Source organism: Dromaius novaehollandiae, chromosome 1 (genome assembly GCF_036370855.1).
Source record: "Dromaius novaehollandiae isolate bDroNov1 chromosome 1, bDroNov1.hap1, whole genome shotgun sequence".
Classification (NCBI taxonomy): Eukaryota; Metazoa; Chordata; class Aves; order Casuariiformes; family Dromaiidae; genus Dromaius; species Dromaius novaehollandiae.
This window is the reverse complement of record NC_088098.1, coordinates 68,672,328-68,700,322: the sequence shown is the minus strand read 5'-3', so window position 1 is coordinate 68,700,322 and position 27,995 is coordinate 68,672,328. Positions and strand designations below refer to the sequence as shown.

At 35.9% G+C, this 27,995-nt stretch overlaps 1 protein-coding gene across 13 annotated transcripts in view; it reads right to left on the bottom strand.

Moving 5' to 3' along the window:
* Positions 1–323: 323 nt before the first annotated feature.
* PLEKHA5 (pleckstrin homology domain containing A5) overlaps positions 324–27,995 on the bottom strand; it is a 173,469-nt gene continuing 145,797 nt past the window's right edge. For 8 of the 13 annotated variants that reach the window (XM_064515670.1, XM_064515685.1, XM_064515694.1 and 5 more), the window contains 14 exons: positions 25,112–25,174; positions 22,870–22,950; positions 22,582–22,731; positions 21,111–21,212; positions 19,919–20,030; positions 19,591–19,637; positions 17,891–18,008; positions 13,824–13,939; positions 12,988–13,197; positions 10,027–10,173; positions 8,502–8,635; positions 7,489–7,634; positions 6,183–6,267; positions 324–3,149 (listed from right to left, as the gene is read on the bottom strand). In XM_064515670.1, coding sequence (XP_064371740.1) covers positions 3,131–3,149; positions 6,183–6,267; positions 7,489–7,634; positions 8,502–8,635; positions 10,027–10,173; positions 12,988–13,197; positions 13,824–13,939; positions 17,891–18,008; positions 19,591–19,637; positions 19,919–20,030; positions 21,111–21,212; positions 22,582–22,731; positions 22,870–22,950; positions 25,112–25,174 — 1,530 coding nt within the window. In that variant the 3' untranslated portion in view covers positions 324–3,130. Of the gene's footprint in view, positions 3,150–6,162; positions 6,268–7,488; positions 7,635–8,501; positions 8,636–10,026; positions 10,174–12,987; positions 13,198–13,823; positions 13,940–17,890; positions 18,009–19,590; positions 19,638–19,918; positions 20,031–21,110; positions 21,213–22,581; positions 22,732–22,869; positions 22,951–25,111; positions 25,175–27,995 lie in introns of all 13 variants that reach the window. The other 5 variants (XM_064515736.1, XM_064515741.1, XM_026112269.2 and 2 more) reach the window with 2 other exon arrangements.

The following is a 27,995-nucleotide window of genomic DNA, read 5'->3' as shown; positions in this document are numbered from 1 at the left end:
ACTCTTCATGTATGTACTCCTGGTTATTATATCTAGTGGATCCACTACAGCTGGTAATAATTCTTTCCCAGACTGTCCAATTAAAGTGATTTAGATAAAAACAAACTGTTTTTAATTTTTCTGATTGCCTGAGAGTAAGACCTTATGGTATTAGTTTTATGACAGATTTATAAGAATTTTTTTTTTTTAATTTAGCTGAAGACTATTTTTCCCCTGCTCAGTTGTAACAGAAACAAGGATTGGATTTCAATTGCCTGATGAATTCTTTCTCTGTGAGCCAGTCTACAACAGTTCACACACAAAAACTGCCAAGACACCAGCTATAACTTTTTTGAGTAATGTCACTTTATTAAGGGACTTAAGAATCACATTCTGTAGTAGTCTTGGAACAATGCAAATGGTGAACAAAAGACAAAAATAGATGTAATTGGTTCTGAAGAGCATGAACATCTGTAGAGAACGTGTTGCATTATTCCTAAGGACTCTACTTTTGAAAAAACGCGCATGTTCTGTATATACAAGTGTCAGTGCAATAGCCAATAAAGCAATCAATCAGAAATATAAAAATACCCTAGATACAAACTTAAAATAGATGCCTGAAAGCTGACAGTATCAGCATTCTCTTATTTCTATATCTCAGGTGCATGACCGCTGGGATGAGTTATTCTGATGAGGTAAGAGACAGTGGATGCTCTGTGGTAACACAAAGCAATACATTTTTTTTCTGTAAGAAACAAAAGAGAGAGCACCCAATAAAATTTCAGATATTTGCTGCAAGTGCCCACAGGAAGCGAAAATACAGTCTATGAGTGTTGCCACATTCCTGTAAATCATGTTTGCTGTCTTTGCCAACAATTATACCAGCAAAAACTTGACAATCCCTCTCCCCTCTCCCAACCTCAGTATAAACTGTACCTGCTTTGCAGGTATACCAAAACAGCAACTCCTGTAAACATAGACACGTTCTATAAATGTCCAAAAACCACTTAGTCATTCTTTCCTCAATGGATTGCAAATCTTTTCTTGACAGCAAGGACAAGAAGAGATTGCAAAGCTTGACAGCTGAGCAGATCTCTCTTTAAGGGTTAAGGAGAGAAGAAGGTGTGTTGTTATTTGCTTTGCTTTCCCCCACGTATTTCAGTGGTGCCACTGAACGTAAACGTTAGCTAGCTAAGCTATAAAAATCAAGCTCCTTGTGCTCACTCAGTTTTGGATGTGTGGATGGACTACTCTGGGGCTACTGTTCCAATAAAGGAGGAAAGACTATTTGGCCAAACTGTCAGCCTCCTATTTCTTGCCTTTTCAAAGAAAACCAAAAAATGTACTTTATGTCTCTGCGTGGCAAAGTACTCCAGGAAGAACTGAGCAGAGCTGGGAGTGGCAGAAGAATAAGAGGAACAAAACCTCCTACTTTATAGGGATAGAGTGATAAAGAGTTAATTTCAAACTGCGTGTCAAACCCAGGCGCTCCTCTATGGAAAAGCTCAATGAATTATGTAGTCTCCAGTACCTTCAGATTAACTTTAACAGGATATGATTTATATGATGGAAAAAAAAAAAAAAGAAAAAAGGCACAAGAAGAGCTGGCACTCTTCTTCTTATGAAACTTTCCTTACCACTTATGGCACACACATGCACCAAAGCACACAGCAGTCGCTTGAATCTTTAAAAGATTTCTTATCTTTATATCCCAGATTCAAAAGCTTTCCCTTTAAATCTTATTATTTTTCATCACTTTTGTAAACCTCTTTGGTCTCTGGCAAATTCAGACAGCTGTGCGAGATGGAAAAATGAAGCTATAAACATCTGTAGCACGATGACACTTGACAAACTATTTCAGGTTTTCTTTTGGTTCCTGGAAGATGCTTTGCAGATGTCAAAGCCTCAAGGAATCATCATACTTCTCTCCTTAACCCTACTAAACATGGCATTCGCTGTTACCGCTCATGTAAATAGGCAGGCAATGGAGGCACAGAATGACTAAGTGATTACTCCAATGACACGATATAAGTCTGGGAGAGTCAGGAGCTGAACCTGTATTTCTTGCATCTCAGTTTCAAGTTGTCTTTGTGTTCTACGTTGCAGCCTCATTCTTTGTCGTAGAGGAAGACTGGAATCTCTTAAAAGTCTGTCACTGCTACGCTGGTTGATGGTGATGTTGCCAGTGAGATAAGAACTGTTGCATTCCCCGCACTGAGAGGTGGAACATACCACATGACAGCTGTTGGCTGGAAAAAATACTAACCATACAAGTCCTTAAGAACATCAACATTTATTTAATATGATATAAAAGAAATGAGATATGAACATTTGCATTTGAACAATAATAAGTAGCTTCTTATACTTACATCAGATGTGCTCATTGTATAATATATACACAATGAACATAATTACATTTGTACACAAACTAAGTACTGGATTGAAAACCTGCTTATTGCTGTACACACCCTAACCCAACGAAGGAAAAGCCCAGTACCTCAAAATACCTATGCTCCATTTTATTTAAGAAAAAAAAGCACTAACATTAATGTATATGTTGACAGAAGTGTGGCAGTAACTGCTGACATCGCAACCTGACCAAGAAATAATTACAGCAGAAACAGGACATATTTTACTAAGCAATAATAAAAATGGCACATTTTAAATATATCTATATGTATATATATATTTATATATATAAAAATTTTTACAAATAAATGTTAAAACAATACATAGTAGTGTTAAAAAGTGTAAAACAGGGTTTAGTGGTGATATGTAAAATTAACTGATTTATTATGCATCTAAAAGAAGCAAAAAGCAAATTTATATGATCCATCATTAAAAGAACACTAAATACAGGAAAATATCAAATAAAGTTCTGACTGTAGGCTGCACATTAAAAAGAACCTTTATTTTATGTGCACAGAAATCATAGCAGCAAGCTGCTATCAGGAGAACAATCTGAACGTTGCTGAGTGTACATATGGGCCATTTAAAGCTCTCTTGGAATAAACATTTTCCAGGAAGTGATAAAATGATGCTCTGTGGCCAAAAGCATCAGAACTATGAATTTCATAGATTTAAAATATACTGTACAATATCTTCTCATATTTCCATAGGTCAGGTCCATACATCTCAGGCATGAATTGTTTCAACAGAAGCCATTAGTGCTGAAAGACAGACATAGATTAAGTTACTCTATTTTAGCAACAACAGAATATTGTATAAAGTAACTCCTGGGATTACACACAGCAAGGAATTTCTGACCTCACCCTAGCAATAGTTATCAACAATGTAGAACATAATAAATTATAAAATATCTTAGAAATAAGTCATTTCCCAAATAATTTTCCTGATGAATAATATGGCTGTTAAAATAATTTCACGGGAAGAATCAAAAGTAAAACTTTTTTTTTCAAATTTACACATCTTTGTATGAAAAACGGTTTACTCTGAGAATTTTATCCTGCTGCCCATTGCCAAATCCAAGTGTTCTTCATATAAAGTCAGTAATAGCAAAGACCCTAATCGCTTTTACAAATGACAGGCAAGGTTTGAAAACGGATGCCGTATTATCCATTTGCTATACTGCAATGGGAGTGTAGCTGTAAGGCGTTCTGCAGTAGTACTCCACCCAGAGCTAGCTGCATTTTGGTAACTGCTGAAAGGACTTCTATAAATAGCTTTAACAGTTTGTTAGTAAAAATGTTTCTGAGCTGTGGATCCAGGTGCTGCATAAAGTTTCATTATCACTCCATTATTCCATGTAAATGCATTGCTTAAAATGTAACAGCATCAGTAGTACACTTCCAGATTTGTCTCTGCAATGCAAGAGTTGTGACAAAGAGTGTAGCTTTGTGTTAATGGTTTTTTTCTTAGTCCTAGAATATCCTGTACCACCAATTTCCTATGCCAAATTCTCCTGGCATTGTGCCAAGAGTATCATTTTACTAATTGACCATAAAAGCTAAATATAGGTATTACGTCATTATTCTCTGAAATCTACCATACATTTTCCAGGTGCCCCCTGAAAAATTGGGTCTAGTAAGAACAGGACTGATCCTAGAGCTCTGAAGTTCCCTCCACTGCACAGGATTTCTTGCCCTTGAGAGAGACAAAGTTCTTGCACACGAGACGACCTACCCTCCAGCAAAGCACTGGAGATAGGGGGATGGCGGCCCCAGAAAGCAAGGGGCAGGAAACGCTGCGGGCTAGCAGACTACGTTCACACATCTCCTACATATACTAGGCCCAGCTCACAGCATCAATTTGTTTTGGAGCTCCAAGAAAACAACTAACAGAGGCATCGAGTGCGATTAGGAAGTTTGCAATGCATGTGCACATAAGCTGAGCAGTTTTTCCAACTCCGTTCAAATACACAGCAGCCCAAAGGGGTATATTTTACTTGCTGGAATCCTTGCTCCACTACAGCGAGGCGCATACAGAGCATAACTTTTACAAGTACCAGCCCAGGGATGCATAATTTTATCCTAAGCAATGATGTTCTGTTTGTAGGACCACACTTGAACGCTATAGTTACGGTGCTACAGGTGAAGATGCACAGCACTGTGAGATGCCAAGGATTAGGCATTAAATTACAGAGCAGATGACTATACCAGCTCTTCACCTTTGCTAATCTCAGTTGTAGCATAAATACTTAAAAAATGAAACTGTGGATCTGATCACTGGAGCTAATGACATGAGCTGAGAGCAACTTGATGCGATTCGTAAAGAGTTTCTGGTGAAATTATAAGTTCCTCCCCTTCAAGACAGGCATGCTGTGCCTGCAGAGAGAAATCAGTAATGCAGTTTCAGACTACTGATCTGAAACTGAGTTAACTAGGTAATGTTTGTCCTAGTTAAAAATAAGAGGCATGATAAACGTGTTTATACAGTGAAATTAAAAATCATTAACACAAATCAGTATTTCCATAAAAACTGAATGGTCCCACTAATCAGTTTTAAATACTTCCATAACAGTACTTTTTGAATAAAAGCATTAAGAGTCCAAACTGAATCTAATCATGATAGACACACCATCGGGAAGCCAGCAACACAGGTGTCAGTATTGAATGCAGCCTTCTTATGCAAAAGGACAAAAAGATGAAGATAATTTCCATTTTGTTAAAGAATAAAAATAGTTTCCTGCCTACAGTTCACACAAGAAAGGAATCTATGACGCATAGCAAGCATAATTTTTGCAAAAATTAAAGCTTAGCAATATAGATTGGGACAGTAAATGGGAAAATGCACTTTAGACCTCCCCATGCTAAATCACTGAAAACTTCTTGATTTAAATTTTTCCTAAATCACATTATCTATGACATTTAACATTACCACTGAAACAAAGCTCATTCTTTTAGTAGAAAGCTTACTTAAACAGGTGCTCCCTTACAACAAAAAAATATTGATTGATCTAAACGCAGGTAAAGCACCAAAGCATTTGGATTTATATCCTATTAGTTTCTTTAAACACCTGTATAAACAAATATGCTTATATTTCTATTTCCATTCATCAAGTAAGTAACACTACAGGTAAGAATACATAAATCTAGCCAAACTCATGCTTTCTAACTTGATTTCTGAAAGAAATCATCTAGTACGGAAAGGCAAGAGAAGTTGTGTAGGGCTATCTCTGTATAGAAAGAAAAAAAGATATTTTTGTAATTGTTACACTTCTTCCACCCTCATTTTTCCCATTCTATATTTCATGCTCCCCTTATCTGTGTCTTAAAGCCATCAACTCTTTGGGGCTTTATTCCATGTCCTCCTGTACATCCCCAAGAGCTCTAGCTCCACTGGCCCACTATCCTGACTGAAGCATTAGGATTCATTTGCACACGAGCACTGATGCTCCCACCTGAACTGCATATCTGCTCTGTAACAGCTTAAGTCTCTCATATATTTCAGCAAATGGCTATTACCCTGCCATTTGAGGAGAACGTGCTTGATAAGCCAATTAGTCCTTTCTCTTTGTACTTGAATACAGAATACATTACTTACTTACAAGCAAATCCATACATTTCTTTGTTTTATTTTATTTTCTAGTCAGTTTGTATTCAACATTGCAGGTACCTTTGCTTTGCACAATATTGTCTACAGATGTTTCTCAGAAAGATAACTAGAATACGTACACTGAAAAATAGTAGGAATATGGCAGGAGGGAGGGAAAAAAAGACGTACTTCTCTGTAACTATACACACATGAAATGTGATCCTTCTGTGAGCTGTGGTTGTGTAGATGGAGCTGGTGACAATGACGATTCTGGTGAAGAAGGCAAACTTTTCACTGTGAGTCATACAGCAAGATAAATAAGAACAAAAGTTACAGAAGGCAAAGCTTAGCTTGAAATCATGATTCCAAGCCATAATAATATAAGCTTGAAAATCATCATTTCAAACCATAAAAAATATAAACAGAATCAAACAAAAGTTACACAAGTAAAGACTTAAAATATGATCTTTTTAAAAACCACAGCACAATGAACACAATTCAGAGAAGAACGTAAGCTCTTCTCAAGGAAGATCATTATGCAGACCTATAAGTGACTAGTAGAACATCTAGGGAACAAAAATGGAACACAGAAAAGCTAACATGTTATTTACATTACAAAGACAGGAATCATTTTGACAAAATATGTAAAATTTAATTATTCAGGATACCCACCTTTATATCCCTAACTCAGATTAACTAAGCATTTCTTATCGTGCTTGACATTATAAAATGTATTTACAAGTTCTGGTTTGGATTATCACGTCACAGAAAGGATTGCTGACTGCACTACAAAGGTCCAGGTCACCTTTTAAATCCACAGATTTCAGCATTTGGCTTACTCAGCCATTCCCCTCACCAAAATTTCTAATAACACCTTAAATTGTCTTCTTTCTTCTTCCTCTCTCATATGCTCTCCTTTCTTTTTTCTCTTTGCAAAAACAATTCTGCTTTACTCCAGCTTTTGGTTCTTGCAGACTGCACCACCAGTTGCATCACCCATCTGCTATTGTTTTCTGTTTCTAGACATTTTCTTACTCCTGAAAACATGACCAAACAGTGGTCTTTTATTTGCTAGCTCATAATCTACTGGATATACCAGAAACTCTTGAGGAGTCTTCAATCTTGGTGGTATCGGAGGCAACACATTAGCAAGGAGGTAAGGGTAAACAGTGTATAAATATCCACAATTAAGAAGTTGTTCTACATGATGAATATGGAAGGATTTGCTCCAACCAAAACCTACAGTCTGACTCAGTTTCTGGCAATAGTCTTATCCCTGAATTAAATGTATCCACAAGATCTACATAAAATCTCAGAAAACTGGAATTTCTACAGCTATCCGCTGGGTAGCTATTTTTCTCTTTCTGTTACCTAAACACACATTTGATATCTAGACTATGTCAGCACTTTTCAATTCACAAGGATTTCAGAGCATCAAAAGACATCACCAAAATGAAATAAAATTTTTACATATGTAGTGTGTAGGTTGTGCTTCAGTCAAGCCTTTTTCCATACCTGCTGTTGTCTGACTTCCTTTTGAAGACTGTGCTGCTAGTTCAAATGAAGAAATAATCCCCTCTTGTTCTTGAACGCTGACTATTTCACTTTCTTCTGAACGGGTTTTAGTTTTGTGGTTTGTAACTGTGGTCACATTCTGCAAGCTGATTAAAAAAAGCACAGCTTTTAGAACTTGCTCTAACTTAATTTCAGGTGTTAACCACTAAGAACAGGAGTTACAATTTAGCTTTCTTCTGTTAATAGATAAACCTTGCAACTTGGAAGTTGGTGTAACGCAAGTCAAATACGTATTTTTGAAACCCTTCTACCTTGTAAATTTAGACTCTTCAAAGAACTAAGTACTGTTAACTGAACTCCTTTCCTTCACATATGCTCACAGTTTCCTACTACAGGATACCTATTTCACTGAACAGTGAGAAAGTTATGACCAGATGTAAGGACTCGCTCAGGATTTATCACGTAACTGTAGAATCTGTGCAATTTATGAATCATGAAAGAGGAATATCTGAGAAAGAGGAATATCTGAGATACAATATTCCTCTAATTTTGCTATCTTACTAAACAGTGAAGTAGAAGTTAAAGCATGAGGTGTAAAATAAGCCATTTAGTCTGCTCCTAAATGTGATGTTTTCTTAAATATCAGCAAGAAAGAACTTGCTATGGAAGACTACTACCTTGGCTGAAGCTTTCCCAATAAAATGATACTATGCTTGAGCTAACATAACTAAATACCTTTTGTATTCCAAAGCAAGGATTATGAACATATTCTGCCTATAACTGGGGCAATACTTGAAAATAAACATTGCCTCTCCCACCTACTCATCACCTCTTACTGAACCCTTACAGTGCTTAAGTTTCTCACTGGATTTCTCTGTAAGTAAACCCCTCAACCATATAAAGATACCTTATAAGTATTTACAATGGTATTTCATTAGCTGCTTGGTACTTTCAACTAATAAATACAATGTGCAAGTTTAAAATAGCCCCTTCACATCTTGTTTTATTTTTACCTTATATCACCATCATGTGTTTCTTCCAATTTATTTTTCTTTTTCTTTTCCTTTTCTGCTTTCTCTTCATTATTCACTTCTTTTGAGTCAGACACAACATGTGTATCCAATAAAAGATCATCAGTTTTTGTCAACTATAAAAAAATTGAAAGCAAGAAACAAAAAGCTGTAACACATACTAAGTGGTAGATAAGAAACACAGTATCAGGAAACAGTTTTATTAATGGACAAGTTTTGCCATCACGTAAACTTAGTGACTCAGGATTACATAACTTAAGAAATTTTTATCAATACCATTCAAGTTGATAGTGTTATCCTGAAACATATACCAGAGTCAATGAGTAGGACTTGACCTAATAGCTTCCAGAATTTATCTGAACTCTTTAGATTGCAGCCTGTCTATTTTCTCTTACTATCCTTCTCTTAACAATGCCAACGGCAAGTCCAGCTGCTGGAACACATTACTGATGAGCTTGAATGCTGCTCTTAAAGGTCTGTTTAGATACAACCGATGGTAGTGTATCATGTAATACTCCTTTAAAAGAGTTGACCACTTAACATAAAGCAAGAGGCTCTCAGTAGAAAGTGCTTTTAAAACCATGAGGAATAACGAATGTTAATTATCTAATTTTATAGCATTATCTGTCAGAAACATGCTTTAAAAAGCCAAATAAAAATGGGAAAGCAAAAGGAAAAATGAGGGGGGAAAAGGAAAAGCAAAGGGAGATTAATGAAAGAATATGGATAGAAAAAGAGGGGAAAAAATTCTACACAAGCAAATTTAAAAACATTTAATTGCAAGGAGGATATGATTATGTGGGAAAAGCTTCAGTAAACTCTGTTCCTCACAGTCAGCCTGCTTTTGCTCAGTGTTCAGGGCATGTCAGTACCAGACATACCAAGGTAACACTGCCAAGTGAGTCAGACTATTCTGAGACAAGAATCAATCTGATGACCAAATAGCACAAACTGCAGTAGTAACTGCTTCACGTGTAAGTTACGATGTCAACTTTCTTCTACTTCTTTTAAACAATTTGATGCATTGATGCCGACCACACAAAGAAGTCAGGTGTAAGAAATGACTGTTAAAAAATTTTGGAATATCTTATACAAAGAACAGATCAATGATTACTAGTTAAAGATGCATCAATATCGGCTTGGTTTTCAAAGACGCAACTCTCAAAGACCATTCTATCATTTTCCCGTCAATTAAGACAAGAAGAGCTAATGTTAAATGAAATGAAATTTAAGATGACTACATACACAACTAAGTAAAATCAATTTCTCAGCAACAGACACATCTGATCCAATTTTGCACTATATATGTTGCACAATATTGATATAAATTTTATATCTATAATGAACTATAAATGTTCTGCAGAACATTTGTTACATACAAGAAGATATCTTAATCTTCCAAGCAAAATTAATTGGCTTAATTCCCCATACTCTGCTGTCTGCGATTAAAAAAAAGTTCTACTGTAAGACAGACTGATGAACCCTTGAATTAAGCACAGTTTAGTACCTCTTTAGTAAAATCTGAATTATGTTCTTGTGCCCCATCATCTTTGAGTTGTGCTATTTCTTCTCCAGGACTTTCATTATTTTGTTTCAAATTATCTTTAATGGCACTCTCTATGTTACTAGGTACAGTATCATCCTTTTTTCGACTCTGCAGAACAAAATTGATATATACACACACTTATTAATAAAAAAGGTGTTATTACAGTCTCAGTTCTGGCTGAGGCTTGCACTGTCCTCTCTGAATATAACAAATTACTTAAGAAACCTTAAGCATTTAACCTCAAATTTTCTAAGTGACATTCCATTGCAATACATACCATAATCCAGTAAGCAAAATTAAAATTAAGAACTCACCTTTGAGTTTCCTAATTTTTTTGTACATTTCGAAACCGCCCAAGGTACTACAACAGTGGCATAAAGTAATGTATACCTTAGGGAGAGCACTTGCAGTAACATCTGCATTTAGGCTGCCTAACCTTTTTCTTCTGTGCAAGATTATTATACTTTCCCCCCAGAAGTTCCACCATTTTTACTCATTGCCTTTTCTTATCTTCTGTAATTCCATTTATATTTAGCTCAGTTACACAGAGGTTTAGTACTTTTCTTATTTAAATTCATAAGCACCGATTTTTTAACTTTTTCCTGATTAAAAAATGATTGATTAAAATCTAATTCTATAGTGCAAAATTTACAGCGCATTTGCATGCACAATCTCCAATTATCTTGGGTATCTTCCAAGACTATACTGTTAACCGATTTAACAGGGGACATCTGATAATAGCAGAGGATAAGTGAACAATGTTAAAACCACAATATTACTTATTCCATAAGAAGAGCCATTGCACAGAGCATAAAAAAATGACACAACATTTTTCAGGAAGGATGCTAGAGGTATCTTAAGAATTTGAACTGCAAATACTATGTTGTCAGAATAGCAAACCAAACTAAACTTCATATAAGTCATGTCGAACTAAGTACTGGGATGGAGAGATATAGGAGCAATGAAAGAAACAAATCCTGTGTCTGAATTCCTGTCCAGTTTAGCACATGCACTCTTTCAGGAGGAAATTCCATTTAAGCCAGTTCACAAACCAACCTCTCTGCTTCCCTACATGAAGTATGCACCTATATCACACACTCATCCCAAAAACAGCAATTGTTAACCAACCTCCTTTAGTATTTTGATAATACTAAAGGATATTAGTATCCTATTAGTACCAGTATTTATAAAGGATACTAATATCCCCTTTTTTCTCCAATTCTTAACAAAACTCCAACTGGAAAGACTTCCAGTAGTTAATGCTATCGCATCATTTTTTAGTGCGAAATCAATAGACGCACAGAAACTATGCTTTTAAAATAAGAAGTATTAATACAGTTTAATGCCTCACTTTGGGGCCCTTTACTAAAAAGCATCCGGAAGAAGTTGCCATAGGAAAAGCGATTTTGTAGCATGGACTACTAGCTAAGGATCTAATTCACACATATTTTCATCTACTCTGTATACCTCTCATCTCATTCACATAGCATTGATTTCACCCAGAAGCCTGAAGTTAATGCTGACATGAAGAAAATTCTTTTGAATTCTGTGTGGCAAGTGGTGCTGCCACATAGGATTTAGGATGTGACCACTTCCCCACTCTGCTTCCAGGGTAAGCAGAGTACCTGCTAACCAGGTATGATAAATACACAACTGTTAGTTTCCTCACCTTAAAGCATGAAATGATACCTAAGGAAAGTGGTCAAGCTCAAACACCTGTGCAAAGAGTACAAAAAGAAACCTATGCAAAGCTTTGATTTGCACTTCCTCCTCATGAGAAAGGCCATATTATTTACAAAAATATTTGGAGCAGCCACCCTGCATTCATGACATCTTCTCAAATACAGATACTGTAATGCAAAGGCAAAACTTCAATTCAGTATCTTCAGGGGATCCAACCTTGTTGAAGGAAAAGTAACTTTTACATAGCTCTGAAGACAGTTTAGCATGCTAGTTTTAGATTAATAAAAATCCTAAAACTTATTTGGAAATAAGAGACCACTTAACAGTGCAATGCATTTAACCTGGTTTTGGAGAATCAGATGTCAAAACAAATGTGAAACATGAAAGGAGGTATTTCCATGTTACTCTAAAATATCAGCAGCAGGATCTGAGACACAAAGTATGTCAGCAGATAAAAAGATAACTCTATTAAGCTCTTGAAAAAGTGAACATGATTCATTTTTTAACTCAGCTGTTGCAAAGTAGCAGGCTGTGTCTGTAGCATGCATTAAGTTGAATCTATTTCTGTTTTTGTCCTGAAGGTGTTTTTTTATTTGGTTTTGTTTTTAAAGCAATCGAGTCAGTATTTCCTGATTAACAAGAAGCAATTATTTCCTCCACCTCCTCCTCTCTCTCCACCCTTACACATTTAACAAACACACTGCTTTGCCTTAGTTGTTCCAAGTACAAGTGAAAAAGTAAGGATTCTATTGTTATGAATTTATGGGCTCAAAAACCACAGCTAAAGAGAACACCGTTTAAGAGCTATGGTGTTAAAATACACACTTAACTACAAATCTTTTATAAATCATTTTTACAGATGTTTGCATATATTACATGACAGGCAATCTTCATGATTTATACATCAAATGATTTATGATTCTCCCGGACGCTGTATTCAGTGGCAAAGCTTGTAATTTCATATCGTTCGTTAAATTTGGCAAAAAATTGTATCTGTTAATAAACATCACAATGCATAATCAAATATATGTAATTTTAACTATTTATTTTCAGGAAAAAAGGTGAATTTCACTATCATTAGGCATAAACATGAAGATTGTCATCTCCCTTTCTCTTGTGCCTGGTAGAGAATTGTGACTGCTCTTCTATATGAACAGTCTCAAATAGGCACACATAATATCATGTAACTTTGGAATAAGAATTTTTTTTTCTTTTTTTTCCTCCATATTTGGTACTCACCTGTGTCAACTTAAAAGGATTATCTCTGACAAAAGACAGGCTCTGTGAAGGAGATTGCTCTGAAACACCAATAATATTTAGTCCTTTCCTCTTCTCTCTTAGGCAAGCTTGTTGGTGCCTTTTTATTCTTTCCATCTGTTCCTCCACAGTCATTCGAGGCCGAGTGCTTTCTGCAAGACACAACTGCTCCACTGCACTTCTTGGTCTCTCCTTAAATGGAAGAATACTTTTTTTTTAAAAAAGCAAGATTCTAAGCTGTTCAGTTTATCAGAAAAGATCATCTAATAATTTACTAAAAAGCAGAAAAATAGTTAGCAAGAAAAGATCTCTTATGTATGTATCTGAAGAAAATACAAGCACCAATGATTAATGAACGCTGACACTGAAAAAAAAGGAATATATCTATATATATCTATATAGACACATATAGATACATATATATGTATTTAACAGTGACATCATTACCAATGATAGATGCCAAGAGAATGGGCAGATGCTTTCTCAAAGCCATCCTATCAAGTTTAAACAGTTTACCAAATGTTATACCATAGTCAAACACAAGTTACTTGATTGACACTAACTGAAATTTAATGATCCATGATATTTCTACCAGTTGATTTAATAGTCCCGTCTATTTTTTTTATTCTAAGAAAAGATACAGCTGGACATCATTAAATAGCAAGTAAAAAGTGGTATTCTTCACTCAACATCCTGCTACCTTTTCTCTCCTCTCCCATTCTTACTACAAGCTATAAATTTTTAAGTAAACACAGAAATTAAACTTAGAAAATCAACACATCACTATTCATGAATGATTGAAAGTTATTTTAAAGTACCGTTCTTAAATCTATCTTCTTATTCTTCCTTAAAGTGACATAAGAAGCTATTGTTGAGGATTCTGGAGTTGGTGATTTGGTTCTAGGCGGTACAACTCCCACGGGAAAATGTGAGCCTGTGAAACAGTAAAACGACATACCAAATGCTACACAAAGTATCACCAGAAGAGTTTATTATTTTCTAAAATTTTATGTTGTCAGCCTTGGAAACTGTTCTTCAAAAAGACAACAAAGATCCTAATGCCTAACTATCATGGCTGTTAAGGTATGCAGGTAGATAACTAGCCTCCGACCTGAGGTTTAGCTAATCAAACAGAACATGAGAAACTATGGCACATGACATGAGAAATGACTGGACATATAAAAATAACAGTGAGACACTGACCAAAGTTACAGGTAGCACCATTGGGAACGGCTAGATTTCACAGAGGGTTAAGGGGGAGTTATGTGAGAGATGGCCAAACTTCACAGAATTGAGGGAAGTATTGAGGACCTTCTGGGAAGCCTTGCAAGGCCAGCAGTGCCTAAGTAACTGTATCAGCAATAGCACATAAGGCCAAGCTCACCTAGATAACGGTACGAGAAATACAAAATTTGGGTATGGACATGGCAGAAGTGGGACGAGTGAAGTAATTACGTGTGGGCTATTTACTTGGTGATGAAACAAGGGCAGAGAAAGGGAGGGGTCAAGCTGGACAGTGAAGAACACGCATGGGAAAATAGGAGGGAGAATAAGAGAGGCTGGTTGTGCGTAAGCAAGCTGCTGGTCAGTATGCTTTGTCTGGCCAAGCCCCATGCCTGATCATTGCTGTCTATCCTATCTTTGTATGAAACTTTATTCCTAAATTTTCTGTGTATAAGTGCATGTGAGATGCTAGCAATCTTCAAGTCAGACTAGCTGGTGAGTAAGATTAGAGATGTGGGAGCCAGCTATAGGGAAATCATAGGTCTGGCAGCCAGAAATGGGAAAGACTGCGGGTCTGCGAGCTGGCTACTGGAAGCACCATAGGTCTGTATCTGCTGTGAGAAAGACCTGTTTGTCTGCAAGATGTCTGTAAGGCAAGACTAACTGGTGAGCAGAAGAGGTGTGGGAGCCAGCCCTCCAAGGGACCTTAGGTCTGGTAGTTGGATACTGCAGAGGCTGGGGGGCTCTGAGAGTTGCCTATGGGAGATACCACAGGTCTGCCTGGCTCCTGGAAGGGCCGTGTGCGCACATCTGTGCGCTTCTGCAAGTGTGTGCATGGGTATGAAATCAGCTAGCAAGCTTTGAGCCTGAATAGCTGGTGAGTAAGAACAGGATCAGGCTGTTTTGCTCCATTTTTATGCACGTACTGTTTGTGTTTAGGTGTTTGTGTCACTCTGCTGCTCGTTGGCCACATCTGTACCGAGTGCGTGTGCTTGTGCCTGTTGGGAATATGTGCTCGCTCAGCCTTGCTACTAGCTCTACCTAGGGACAGGGAACTGCAGCAGCCTGGCTCTGTCAGACTGGGATCAGAGGAATCTCCTGGGTCTTGATGTCCACCACATTCAACATCCCTTAATAGTATCTGCCCTTAGTTTTACTCCTTAAAGAACTCTTGCCAAAATGTAATTAAGCTGGTAGAAAACTGAAGTGAGTTAAAACTTACCCCAAAATATACATATATGTATTTAAATACAACACATGCTTCATTTCTACTTCTTGATGCATGCAGGAAATCAAGCTATTGAGAAAAACTGTACTCTTTGCCTAAAAAATAGCTTTGACAGACAAACTATTTCTCCTTGTTTTTGCTGGAGAAGTCACACAGATTTCAGTGGATATATTGACTCAATGAGGCTTAACTGTTTCTTCAAATTATTTGGTAGGGCTGACAAAATAGTCTGGAGGTATCTGAATGCCAAGTCTAGCATTCAAAGCAAAAACTCTAAAACAACAGTTTGAGTCTCCTTTACACATCGAAAGGATAAAACAGTGAGCAGAAGTCCATTTGCCTTGTGTGTCGCCTTGACGTACTATTCAGGTCATAAATATTCCTCTGTTTAGGGAGAGCAGTCAGGGTTACCTTACATAGTTCCATTAAAATGTTTCTCTTTCTTATTGGCGTTTGCAAGGAAACAGAGAGAGAAGTGACTGACAGCAGCAACATGAAAAGTGACCGGTACAGTGAAGTACGCAATGAACCAGAAAAATATTTACTTTTCCCCTGATATTTACTGAATCGTAGGAGTACCTGCACCAGAAAACCACGGTCATTTAAGTACTATTCCTTAAAACAGCAAGAAAGAAACATTTCAGAGAGATGAGCCGCCTATGAGTTTGTTTCCTTTTTAGCTTATAAACTGTTAAGACAGAATGTCATAAAATGTTCTTTGAAACGAGAAGTTGTTGTTGTAATGACACATGCACTATAACAAACAGACGAGTGGCTGTATTTTTCATAATGCATGAGGATTAGTATTATTATTAAGTGAATACAGAAAGCAAGAAAATACGTTCTAAATAATTCACGTGCTCCCAAGCGTGGACTAGATGATAAGATACAGCTACAACAAACCCACCTCAGTCTATTGCTTACGGAAGATAAAGAGTGCCCCTCCACTTGCTACCACTTCAGCTATTCTCCCCCCCCCCCAAACTATTTATATTATACAGACGTATGTATATTATTGCTTCCCTTTACTGAGGACTGTTTTGTTAAAGATGGACTTAATAAAATTACTTCTCTCTTTACCGAACAAGATAAAAAGCAGACTGGGGTGCTCAAAAAAATATTAGCTTGCTTTATTTAGTCAGAGAAGGCTTTCTTGTGTTGTCTTTACAATGACTTTTCCTCTCATCCTAAATGTCTATAAATAGCCTGGAACATCATAGCTCAATAAATCTTAGGTATGTCATCAGAAAGGCAACCGCCTCAATTAACATGGCTGATGATTAGCAAATCTCAGGCTAAACCTTGCATCTTTCACCACCAGCTTAAAGAGATTTAATATCCATCTTAAGTGAACATTACATCTTAGCATATGCCACACTGAATCTGAATTGAGTAATTTTGGAGCATTTGTCTGGTAAGTGCAAATTTAATGAAAAAGATGTATTACATCATAGAGCCATTCACCATGCTTTACACCCAAGCAATACGCGGTCCTTAGTTTTAAAACCCCCCACAGCTGTTCTGATGAAAGTAATACCCTTACCATGACCACAGTTCTGGGGTCATATTCAAGTACCGTTACACCAGACTGCTATGCACATGCTTAATCACACTATCACAACAGAAGCCAGAGATCCTGTTGGCACTGGAAATGTTAGTCCTCATCAAAAGAGAAGGGGTAACCCTCAGTTACTTTGTTTAAAAGCTCTTAATATGGTTTTTAGCTGGTGCTTAAATTGTTAAAGTTGCAACTGCTTTTCCTGAAGTCACCTTTAACAAACTATTCTGTGTGTTTTAACAAACAGAATTGAGAAGCACTTCCTGGTAAAGGACTCTATCAAGCAATTAGTGGCTTTTATAGAAGCAAGATGAAGAGAAGAATCTAAAGCATTTAGCAATTGCAAAGACCTTTATTGTCTGTACACTCTGAGGTCACGATCATTATTCCTATTATATCAAAGGATAGAAGGCAATTCAACAATTACAAGATTAAAAAAAGAAAAAGACATTGTTTCCCTGCCTTATGAGAGTCTCAAAATTCTGCGGTGCTGCCTTTTTGGACGTTCCAGTGACATAACATTGGGAGCTTGATTCAAAAACTGAATAATTGTTCAAGGGCAAGGACATAAAATGGGTAATTGTTCAAGGGAATGGTGTGTGGGGAATGTGAGTGATGTGATTAGACATGGTGTCAATAAGGATTTCAGGGTTGTTGGTGAGTGTAATGTTTGATTTTTCTGTGGTGTAATTGACTGAAATCTTTCTCATCATATAATTAAATCATTATTTTATTGTGGAAGTTGTTTCATTGTATTAAGAAATGGACAGGCTACGAAAAGTATGAAGGACAATATAGCTTCTATAACAGTTAAAAGCTTTGGATTCCTTATAAAAAACACTGAAAGATTTTTTAAAAATTGCCTGAGGACAAACCTTTAGCTGAAGATTCTGATTCTGAAATTTGTTCTGTCTTTTCTTCACCATTAGACTCATCCACTTCTGCTACTGTAGTTAACTCTGGTTCACTCTTATAAAGCCTATAATCAGGACCCTGCAGAATGACAAGTTACAAAGTAAATAAACTGGGATTTTTGTACACGCATTTGTGTCTTAAGACTCAAAATGGTTATTCTGCAGATGACTTTGCTCTCACTTTTTTAAGCCAATGTTTCATCGTTTCAGTGCTGTTGCAGCGGTAATCCTTTGTAATTAATTTGAGTGACTACAGTTACAGACTTTCTGAAATTGCAGAAAAAATGTGCCATGAAAACATGAACGGACAATTTTTTTTAATGATCTTTAGGAACCAAATTGGTACAAGGCTTCTGTGAAGATGGTTTCCAAGCCTCGAGTTTTATAAGAACTTGTGAGAAGAATCTGATTTTCTGAAATTTACTCAGACACAGAACACATGCCTTTAAGTCTTAAGACGTTTTATGTATGACAGAATATATGACAGGAAAATGTCAAAAGCAAATGATGGAGCTATAAATAAAACTCAGTAGCCAAAAGTAAAAACATAACACAGAAGTAGCCAGATGGCAAAATAAAAAATTGTGACTGCGCAAAGGAAAGGGGAATGCTTCAAGAACAACGTGGCAGTTTAAGCCACTTACACAGTGAGATCCATTTCTCTGATATCCTTGAACTTGGTGAATCTTCTTTTCTTCTGGCAGATGTACTGGGCCCCTGCTATAACAGAGCAAGGAGCTGCTATCACTGGGCAGAGGGGGGATTATGGGAGGATGCTCTGTAAAGTCATAGGACCGAGGGAGTGGAGGACGAGGTGGGACTACTTCCTCTTCCTAAAGATTGTAGAATAGTCACCTTATTTAGATGTGCACACCTGTTACAATTATTTATAACTTAAAAATAAAAATATATTACCATAACTACACCAGCTTTAGTTTTTGGAATTAAAGGGACAATGTCACATGAAAAAAAATAGAACAAGAGGACTTTTTTATTGCTACTCTCTAGCCTGAAATTTTTCAATTATTTCACTCTTCAGCTTATTAAGTTTTTCAGTTCTATCACCTGTACTTTCTGATGGACATGTACGAGCTCTCTGAATCATCATTTTTAAAATTAAATTCAGTATCTACTTAAAGATTTGTACATACATTAGACTTTCAAAAAGTTTTGCAAGCCAGATGTATATTGTGTACAATTTAGACAAACATGACAATGTCCCTTTAAAACTGTAACTTCCAGCCAGATTTTCAGAGGAATTGAACATTTTGGAGCTCCCGCAGTTTCAGCTGCTGTTGTGTTGTGCTCAATATGCGAATAGACATATAAAGCAATGTATATATTCCCATGAAAATGGTGGTGGGGAGAAAACAAATCCAAAAACCAGGGTTATTTTTTTAGGGTAAGAGCCTGGAGAGAGGAAAAGGTGAGAAATGGAAAAGAGAAACATACTGGTGAGAATATAAAAACAAAGAACAAGTGAAAGTTTTAGAATTACCCTCTGAGATATTACTCTTTAAAACTAATCATAATACAATATTTTAATGTAAGCATATTGAATACATATTTCAGACACCCTTAAAACTATGACAATAATGTTCATCATATATATATTTTAGAAATTCAATGATGCTAAAACGGTAAATATGCTAAAATCATACCTCATTTTTATACTTAATAGCTGAAAAGGTCCTTGATCCAATCATGCCTGTTTGTGGGCAAGGAGAGCAAGAGAGAAGAAAAAAACTGTTTACAATAAATAGCTTTTAAAACATGTTAGCATGTTGATAGTTACATGTTGCAACAGGTTACATGTTGTTATCAAACAAATATGTAAAACATTAATTTAAATTAGTTGATTATATTCTTGTTTTCAGCAATTGTACCACTAAAGATTTTTCAAATATACAAAAGCAAATGTGAAGTTTATCCTCTAAAGTCATACACAATCCAATCTCATCTCCTAAGGGATAAAAACGACCAGTTTACCTGCTTCTGAAGAGCTTCTTTGTTGTTTATGTTTACTTAAACCCTCCATGACATCTTGAATTCTCCACAGTTCCTTCTGAATTTGAGCACGCTGTATCCCTGCTGACTCAGTCTGCCAGTAAAGAAACAGCATATATGAGTTATAAATTTAGACTACATTTGGGGTGGGGGGAAGCTTTTTCTTTCTGTAGACAATATGACATTTCCTTTCCCAATAAAGGAAAATAAAGTACAATAATGACAGACAATCTCCTTTCCCATAAAGATATAACATTCAAATATTGTCAGAAACATCAACTATAAGATTAAGTCATTTCTAAAACACAATGTACCAGTTAAATTAACAGCAATTTGCTAGTTGAAATTGCACTTAAGAATAGAATTATATCTAGTCTTTCTAAAGAAAACCCAAGCAAGCTTTGTACAGGAGACCTACAAATGATGAAAGAAAAGGACTCATCCCTTCCAACTCTAAGACAGGTGGAGATGAACATGGTGTTTGCATATAGGCATATAAACTGGGGACCCATTTGTATTCATGGTTAGGCATGCTTTGGGCTGAAGTATCTGACGTAGGCAAATTTTACAGCTCTTGGGCTTCCTTGTAATTTCCCCTCCATCGATGCATAGAAAATCAGTGCCCAGAGCAAATGGCCTTTAATGCACCACTGCATGGACCAAACCCTGCCAGACACACATGCTCACATGAGTGTTTTTTGTGTGACAAAGATCTCCATCAAAATTCAGAACTTATACTAATTGTTCAATCCTCCACAGCACAGCACAAGCAATGAGATCATGTAGTATACAGGAAAAGTACTGCTGTATGAAACCTGAACAAAAGCTTAAAATACTTATTATAAGTTATTTCTTATAGAATAGATTTAATTATATTTTTACATATGCAGTTAAAAGGAAAGGACTGTGTGAACATTTAATAAGTCCATCATAGCAATTAAGGTCTGAGGAAACTTCCCAGTTTTGGGCACTATCACTGTGATAGAAAGAAACTAGCTTCAAAAAACAGGAAAAACTAGAGATCTCCCCAGTCCTTACAAACTTTTAATTTCTTCTTACACCTCGTAAGTTAGTGTCACATGTCCCCCTTTTTTCATTTGTACACAGTCTTTAATCAAAAGCATAGAAAATTAAAATGACTTAAATGTACTTTAAGATAAGACCTATGTCACACCTGAATTTCTCCCAGTCGATCGAGTTGCTCCTGCATATGGTTCCTTGTTACTGTTACATCATACTCTAACTTGTCATATTCCCTCCAAGCTCTTTCCAGTTCCTAAGTGCATAAACAAAGAAATGCATGTGCACACTTGACAAAACAAAACAAAAACAAAAACAAGGATACTTTCTTCATTCAATCGCACGAAATTTCAGGAAGTAATTCATAAATAGATACCAGCAATAAATAAATATATGTTTTAGAGAATGTTATGTATAAGCAACTTTTTCATTTTCCAGCAATACTGAATGAAATAAAAGGAAACAGTATTTTGTCTTCTTTTATAAACAAAGAGATATGTAAGGGCAAAATTTTAATCAGAGTGCAGCCTTTACAAACACCAGGTATGTGGGTCTTTCTTTCCACAGGGGCAAAACCCCACAATAGTAGATGAAAACTTGCTTCTCTCATCCCACAGAACACATTCCTGTGAGTGCAAAGCATGTGCATGTGTATGCAACATGTTTTATGCAAGACAAATGTAAATCATCTAAACCTGCCTGTGAGTTTGCCAATGAATGCCCTAGACTTACTAATACACCATTGTTTTACATATGTGAAACTATGAACAGCAGATGGGAGGAGGTGCAATAAAAAACCTGCTGTGAGATCAGCCCTAGCATCTCATTTTTCAAGTCAGCATCAAGCAATTTACTCAAATTAGCATAAATTAAAAAGTTGAGGAGGGAAAGCATATTTTGAAGATTCCCTTTCCTTCCCCATGCTTCCATTTCCCTCAACCAAACAATCCCTTTCACAGCTTATCTAAGAGTCAGACTGAAAACAGCATTTGAGGGCTGACTTCCCATCCGTCTCACCACAACAAACCAATGGAATTTGACACTGAAATACCTTTTGGGTATAGATTTAAGTGGGCAAAGATGATTCTTTGCTTTGTCTTCTCAATGAAAAAGACAGCAAAGAGAGATGCCCTTCCTTTCTTTTTTTAAGGTTTTCAAAGTGCACAACTTTAAAGATCTTTGAAATGCACTGGCCCACTAAAAAGAGAGACTGTAATCTTTCCTTCTTTTCATCTCCTGTAGCTGCTTTTGTTTAAACAAATTACACAAAATACCAGATAAAGCCTATGTTTTCTATTATTTTGCCATATCAAATAACTTATTTGCATTATTTACTTGCTCTCTAATCAATTTCCGTATTATAAAGATGAAAACTACCACACTAGTTAAAGTCAGTATGTACTCATTCCTGACAAAAGAAAAATGTAAGACAGACTATGTGACGAATGTACTGAAAAGATCGTTTTTCAGCTGCCTTTGCAAAAAAAGCGTGCAAGTGCAAGACAACTGAGGTTTGTTGAAAAGTAATGAAAAAATCACCAAAGACAACCTAATTAAGAATATGAACATGAAGATAATTGTTTAACACTTCACCGAGTTTTACTGGCAAAAAATGTATTACTTACTGCAGTAGCTCGAGATACTTCTCGACAGGTGCTAAGTAGTCCATTCTGCAAGTCATCTCTCTGTAAAACTACATTTTGTATGGCTGCTGGGTTATCTGCATTCATTTCTATCTCTTGACTTGCTGATAGCAAAGCTTGTTCAAGCGTGTACTATTATAATAAAAAGAATTATTTTTAATGTATGTTCTGCATCATTGGGCTGATTTTCATTTTATTTCAGTTATCAGTGTTCTGATAATAAGCATGTAAAATAACATCCACTTTAGGTAATAAATACAATTGTCCTACTTTCTCCTTGTGTAGCTGTTGAAGCTTCTCTTCCAATGCTTGTACAACTTTATCTTGTTCACATAAACGGCTAAGCTTAGCCTAGTATATAACAGAAAACAATTGCAATTAGAGGCTTGTTTTTAACATCATCTATAACCAAAATATAACTTGATCAAAGCATTACAAGAGACTACATAAAATGTTGTTACCACAAAATCTGAATTCTATAATTCTGAAGGCATCAGTGTTGCCTTTTCAGATTAACCTTAAGAAACCCTCTTAAGATTCTATGAAATAACTGTTACAAATAGCATGACTCAAAAGCTAAATCTTCTATCTAAATATAATCTATATCTAAATCACAGCTAAATCTTTACAACTTAATAACTGGTAATGAAACATTGTTTACCTATCATTCTTCATTAAGGTAAAGAATATGGCATATATTCATAGTCTTTCCTATAGTTCACTTCAGGTGGTAGTTTTTGATAATTATTTACTAACACTAACCATATTCTGCTACCCCACTTTTGTTAAGGCCCCGCAGAGGATCAAACAATTTTTTTGATTTGCAGTGCCATTGAACTTTCATTAACTACTCTGAAGTCTTTCAGTTTAAGCATCATGAGGTGTTATTGATGGTTAAAACACAGACTTCTCTGAATTTCTGATATTTGTGCATTTTGGATGTGCAGGAGCTTCCATGACAGTGATATTTGCTATTTTTTCTGTGTTTTAGGATAACAGGAAACTTCAGGTTGGAAGGGACCTCAGGAATCCTCTAGTCCAACTTTCTGCTCAAAGCACGGTCAGACTAGGTTGCTCAGGACTTTTATCCAGTATGTTCTTGAAAATCCCCAAAGAGGAAGACTGCACAACAACTCTGTTTTTTAATTGTGATTGCACAGGATCCTTAAATACATCTGCATCTAACCAATAAGAGTCTTCCATTACACTGAGACAAATTTTATCACTAACACAAGAAATCTGCTCTAAGTTATAATGTTTAATCGGACACGAGTATCCAGGATACGATGATTCTCACATTTCCATTAATTAAACAAGATATTTTGTTGTTAAATCATCTTACATATGGCTATGATGACAAAATTCAGAGACACTGATGTAATTCACGGCAATGCCATGAGGAGTACTGACATCAAAAGACTGTTGGAAGGAGGTAAAGTCAAGCCAACACCATGCATCTGACAAATCTTTTGCATTTTGATAGCTTCTAGAGGGTAAGTACAACTCCTCAAATGGACTGTCAAGTATAGTAAGAGGCAAACCTAATTTGTGCATCTTATAAACAGCATCCAAGTGACTCAAACACCAGCCTTTCAGATAGTGTTGATCCAAATATATACTGGCCTTTCCCATGGGTCATATAATTCTCTTCTGATCTGGTGATATAACCTGCCAGAGTGAATCATGTCCAAAATATTTACAGAATGAATAAAAGAAACAAATCTTCTCAAGCACCAGCAAGGGAAAATGGCTTTAGTTTAAGGAGCTATCGCGTGTCCTGCAGAAGAATCCCAAGATGTCTAATGTTAGCCCTATGGATGCATGCAATCACTGTGGTCTTACACAGGTACTCACAGCCTTGTTATGAATTTGCACCTATTTCTTGCTTGTCTTACGAAACACTAAATCTTTCTCCCGACGATATTCATTTTTGCTTGTGTAAACTTAAATGCAACAACTTACTTTTTCTTTAGTAAGTTGATCTTAAGTGAGTAAGTAAATCAAAGGAATGCAAGAGTTATTTTAAACAGTATTTCAGGCAAAATATGAAAAGCAGAGTCTTAACCATCTGATTCTGCTAAAAATCATTTAAGACTGTGTATATAACAGAGCTGATGGGATATACTCACGCTACATTTGTTGAGTAGCATATTATAGGACATGAAATGTCCTGACTACCTCCCTTTTGTCATACAGAAACTAAGCCAGTTCTGTTCCTGTTTATGATTTATCTTTTTGAGGTATTTAAGAAAAAGAATTTTTGGATCTTTGTATAAAGTTTCCACAGCAAGGCCATCCTGGATAAGTGACACACACAGTTTTTGTGTTTTACATATAATCAGCAGTATGTGTCAAAATAAAATCTTATGCTCCTCAATTTTACAACACAGTTTCTACTGGTAATCTCCTATATAAGGTATGCTTCAAACCCAAAAGTCAAGAGAGGAAATTATTGTCAAAATAAAAAGACAAGTCCCAACATTTCCAAGGAAAAAGAAATATAAATACTTACATCAATATCCAGCTCTTCAGTTCTACATTTGTATAGTGTACCCCTACATTCTTCTTGTGTTAACTATAAGGAAGAATAATACTGCCATAAAACAACTTAATTGGACTATGAAAATGAAACTACTGAGCAGCTTAAAACTTTTAATATAGCAAATCAGTTTTTGCTTAAATGTCAGATGTCTATCACACTGAACAACATACTTTTAGCCAAAGTATATTAATGACGATAACTAAATGCAATGTCAAACAGACTGCCAGTAAAAAGTTGCATCAACTAAATCTTAACATAGTCCGGCTATGTTTCTATACCAAACCGGAGTTTTATAAGTGCACAATTGATCTTGTGATAATTCAGACATAGATTATGTAGTAGATGAAATTGCAGTTGGAGTACACCTGAACACACTGTTACACATCACTATGTAAGTTTTTGTATGTGCATTCTAAGTACAGGGACTCATTCTACTTGGAATCAATCATTCTGGGGCCACTAACATCAAGTGTATTTACAAGGAGGATATTTTGATGTGAGTCTGAAATCAGAACAGAATGACTTAAGTATGCAGATCGTGTGTAAAATGTATCATTAAATACATATATCCAGTAAGCGTTGCCAAAGACCTTTTTAACTATTTTTTCATATGGATGCCCTCCCTCCCCAGAGGTCAGAGTATTACCACAACTGCCATAAATAGAAGTCTGTCTGTTTTTTCTTTGGACCTAGGCAAACTTGTCTGCTCATCCTGGTCAGCATGTAAGGTATCCTCTAACTACTTGCATAAAGCTCCTCACATTAAGTTCCTATCTCTTTCAGTCTCTAAATTCACGAGTAGCAAGATTTAAAAATATTTTATATGAAAAAATGATAGCTACCCATTTCAGAATAAGAATTGTCCTATGCAATAAGAATTTGCATAATGCTGTCAATCTTCATATTCTATTTAATTAAAAATGTGTACAATGAGTCCCAGCATATATAGTTTGCTGTTATATGTATGTCATGTAATAAGGTCATTGTGGCTTAACAGTGCAAGAAACGACTATAAAAACACAAGTCCATGTTAAAGGACACTTATAAATAAAACAACTAGGGAAGGGTTAATCAGACAAGCATTCCAAACATATAGTAAATCTTCAACACACTTAAGTGTTTCATTTCAAGACATTATGTCCACATACCTCATGCAAATGCACCTGATGACAATTTAAAAGTATGTATAGTGTATTAAAACCACACAGTAACTTTCTCTGAAATGGACACTTAATGAAAATGAGTGTCAAAATATGGAAAAAGCCACAGCACTTTTGCACCTCATGAATGTCATAAATTTTACATTTAAGAAATCTATATAAACACCCACTATTGTAGAATTGTGTTTTATAACTGTTGGTTTTATCTTAATGAGAGAAAGAATGAAGAATGGAAATATTCTTTAAAAAATACTCATAAACATGGTCAATATAAATTTAGGCCAAACATCTTTTGCTTATAGAGGAAAAACTAGTTATATTTCACAGAAGACAGATTTTACAAGAGAAAGATTATCCACCACTAGATAAATGCATCTTTCCAAGACACACTTCAAAATTTTATATGACTTGCCTGAAAGAAAAAAAAAAAAGTAATGGAATTTTTTCAAGCCAGTAGCTTTTTAGAAAGTGAGCCATTTCTTTATTCAGCAGCTCAACCTTAATTATAGCTGACCTTAAAATAGCTTGCCAATTCAGCATCCATATCATTGCCTACCTCCTAAATGAACATAAGTATTCAGAAAACCAAAACACATTTTCAAAGAATATGTGTGTTAACTCTTCTTAAAATCCTATCATGTTTTTAAAACTGCTGCCATTTTCTTCCTTTTATCAGTATTACTGGTTTACTGTTTAAAAGTTTAGGTAAAACTACTGGTTTACCACAATAGGCACTGCTAGAGAGCCACTTTCACTTCAACATTTTTACTCTAATGTTTTACAAACACTTAACACAAAAACTCTAAAATTACATGAAAAACTTAATCTATCTCTGACAAAGCAGCAGTTTCTCTTTGCACAGCACATCTATAAATCAGCTTAATGCAAAAAGTGTAGCATGCTATCATATTCTATTGGAATTACACAAGGAATTGCAGTAGACAAAATGCAATTACATATTACAAGCAAGGTTAACAACCTAATAACCTTGGAAATGCATTATAAGAGCTCCAACGACCAAGTTATCGAGAGCTATTTTATGTCACGTTCAACAAAAGCCTCCTTCACTGAATCGTTCTTACAAATACTTCACCAGGCCAATAATTTCGGAGAAAGAGTGCCACCTACTGAACCATCCACAAGACTTTCTACAGACTTCTACTGTTTTCCTTGATATCTTCCTACTCAAATACAAAAAAGTCCATTTCTGCTAACATGGTGAAATACACTGTAAAGCTGCAAAAAGATAAGTAGCAACTTCAGTATCCCAAAACAGAACTTACCATCTTTGAAAGGCAAACTGTATAGAGTTGGGTCAAACTTCTCCCTTACATGTGAAAAGATAAGGTGGCCTTAATTCATTCTCCCTCATACGTTGGAAATAATTTCTATTAATATGCCAGTTCCTATGAAGATTAAAATACCCACTTCCATTTTCTGTGGATCCTCCCTGCATAGGTGCATACACACCAGAATTTAACAATCCATACTGTTAAATTTAATCTCCTAGAAAAGTACATGTCACATACCTTACAGTCCCACCAACAGATGCACCACCTCTTTCAAAAGCCAGTATCAGATTAATCGCAGAAGTGTATAAACCAACCACAGTGGACACTGTCCTTAGAGGGAAGTTTCTTCCCAAATAAAGACAGATTAAGCAAATCTCTCTTGAAACATGAAGGGTTAAACCT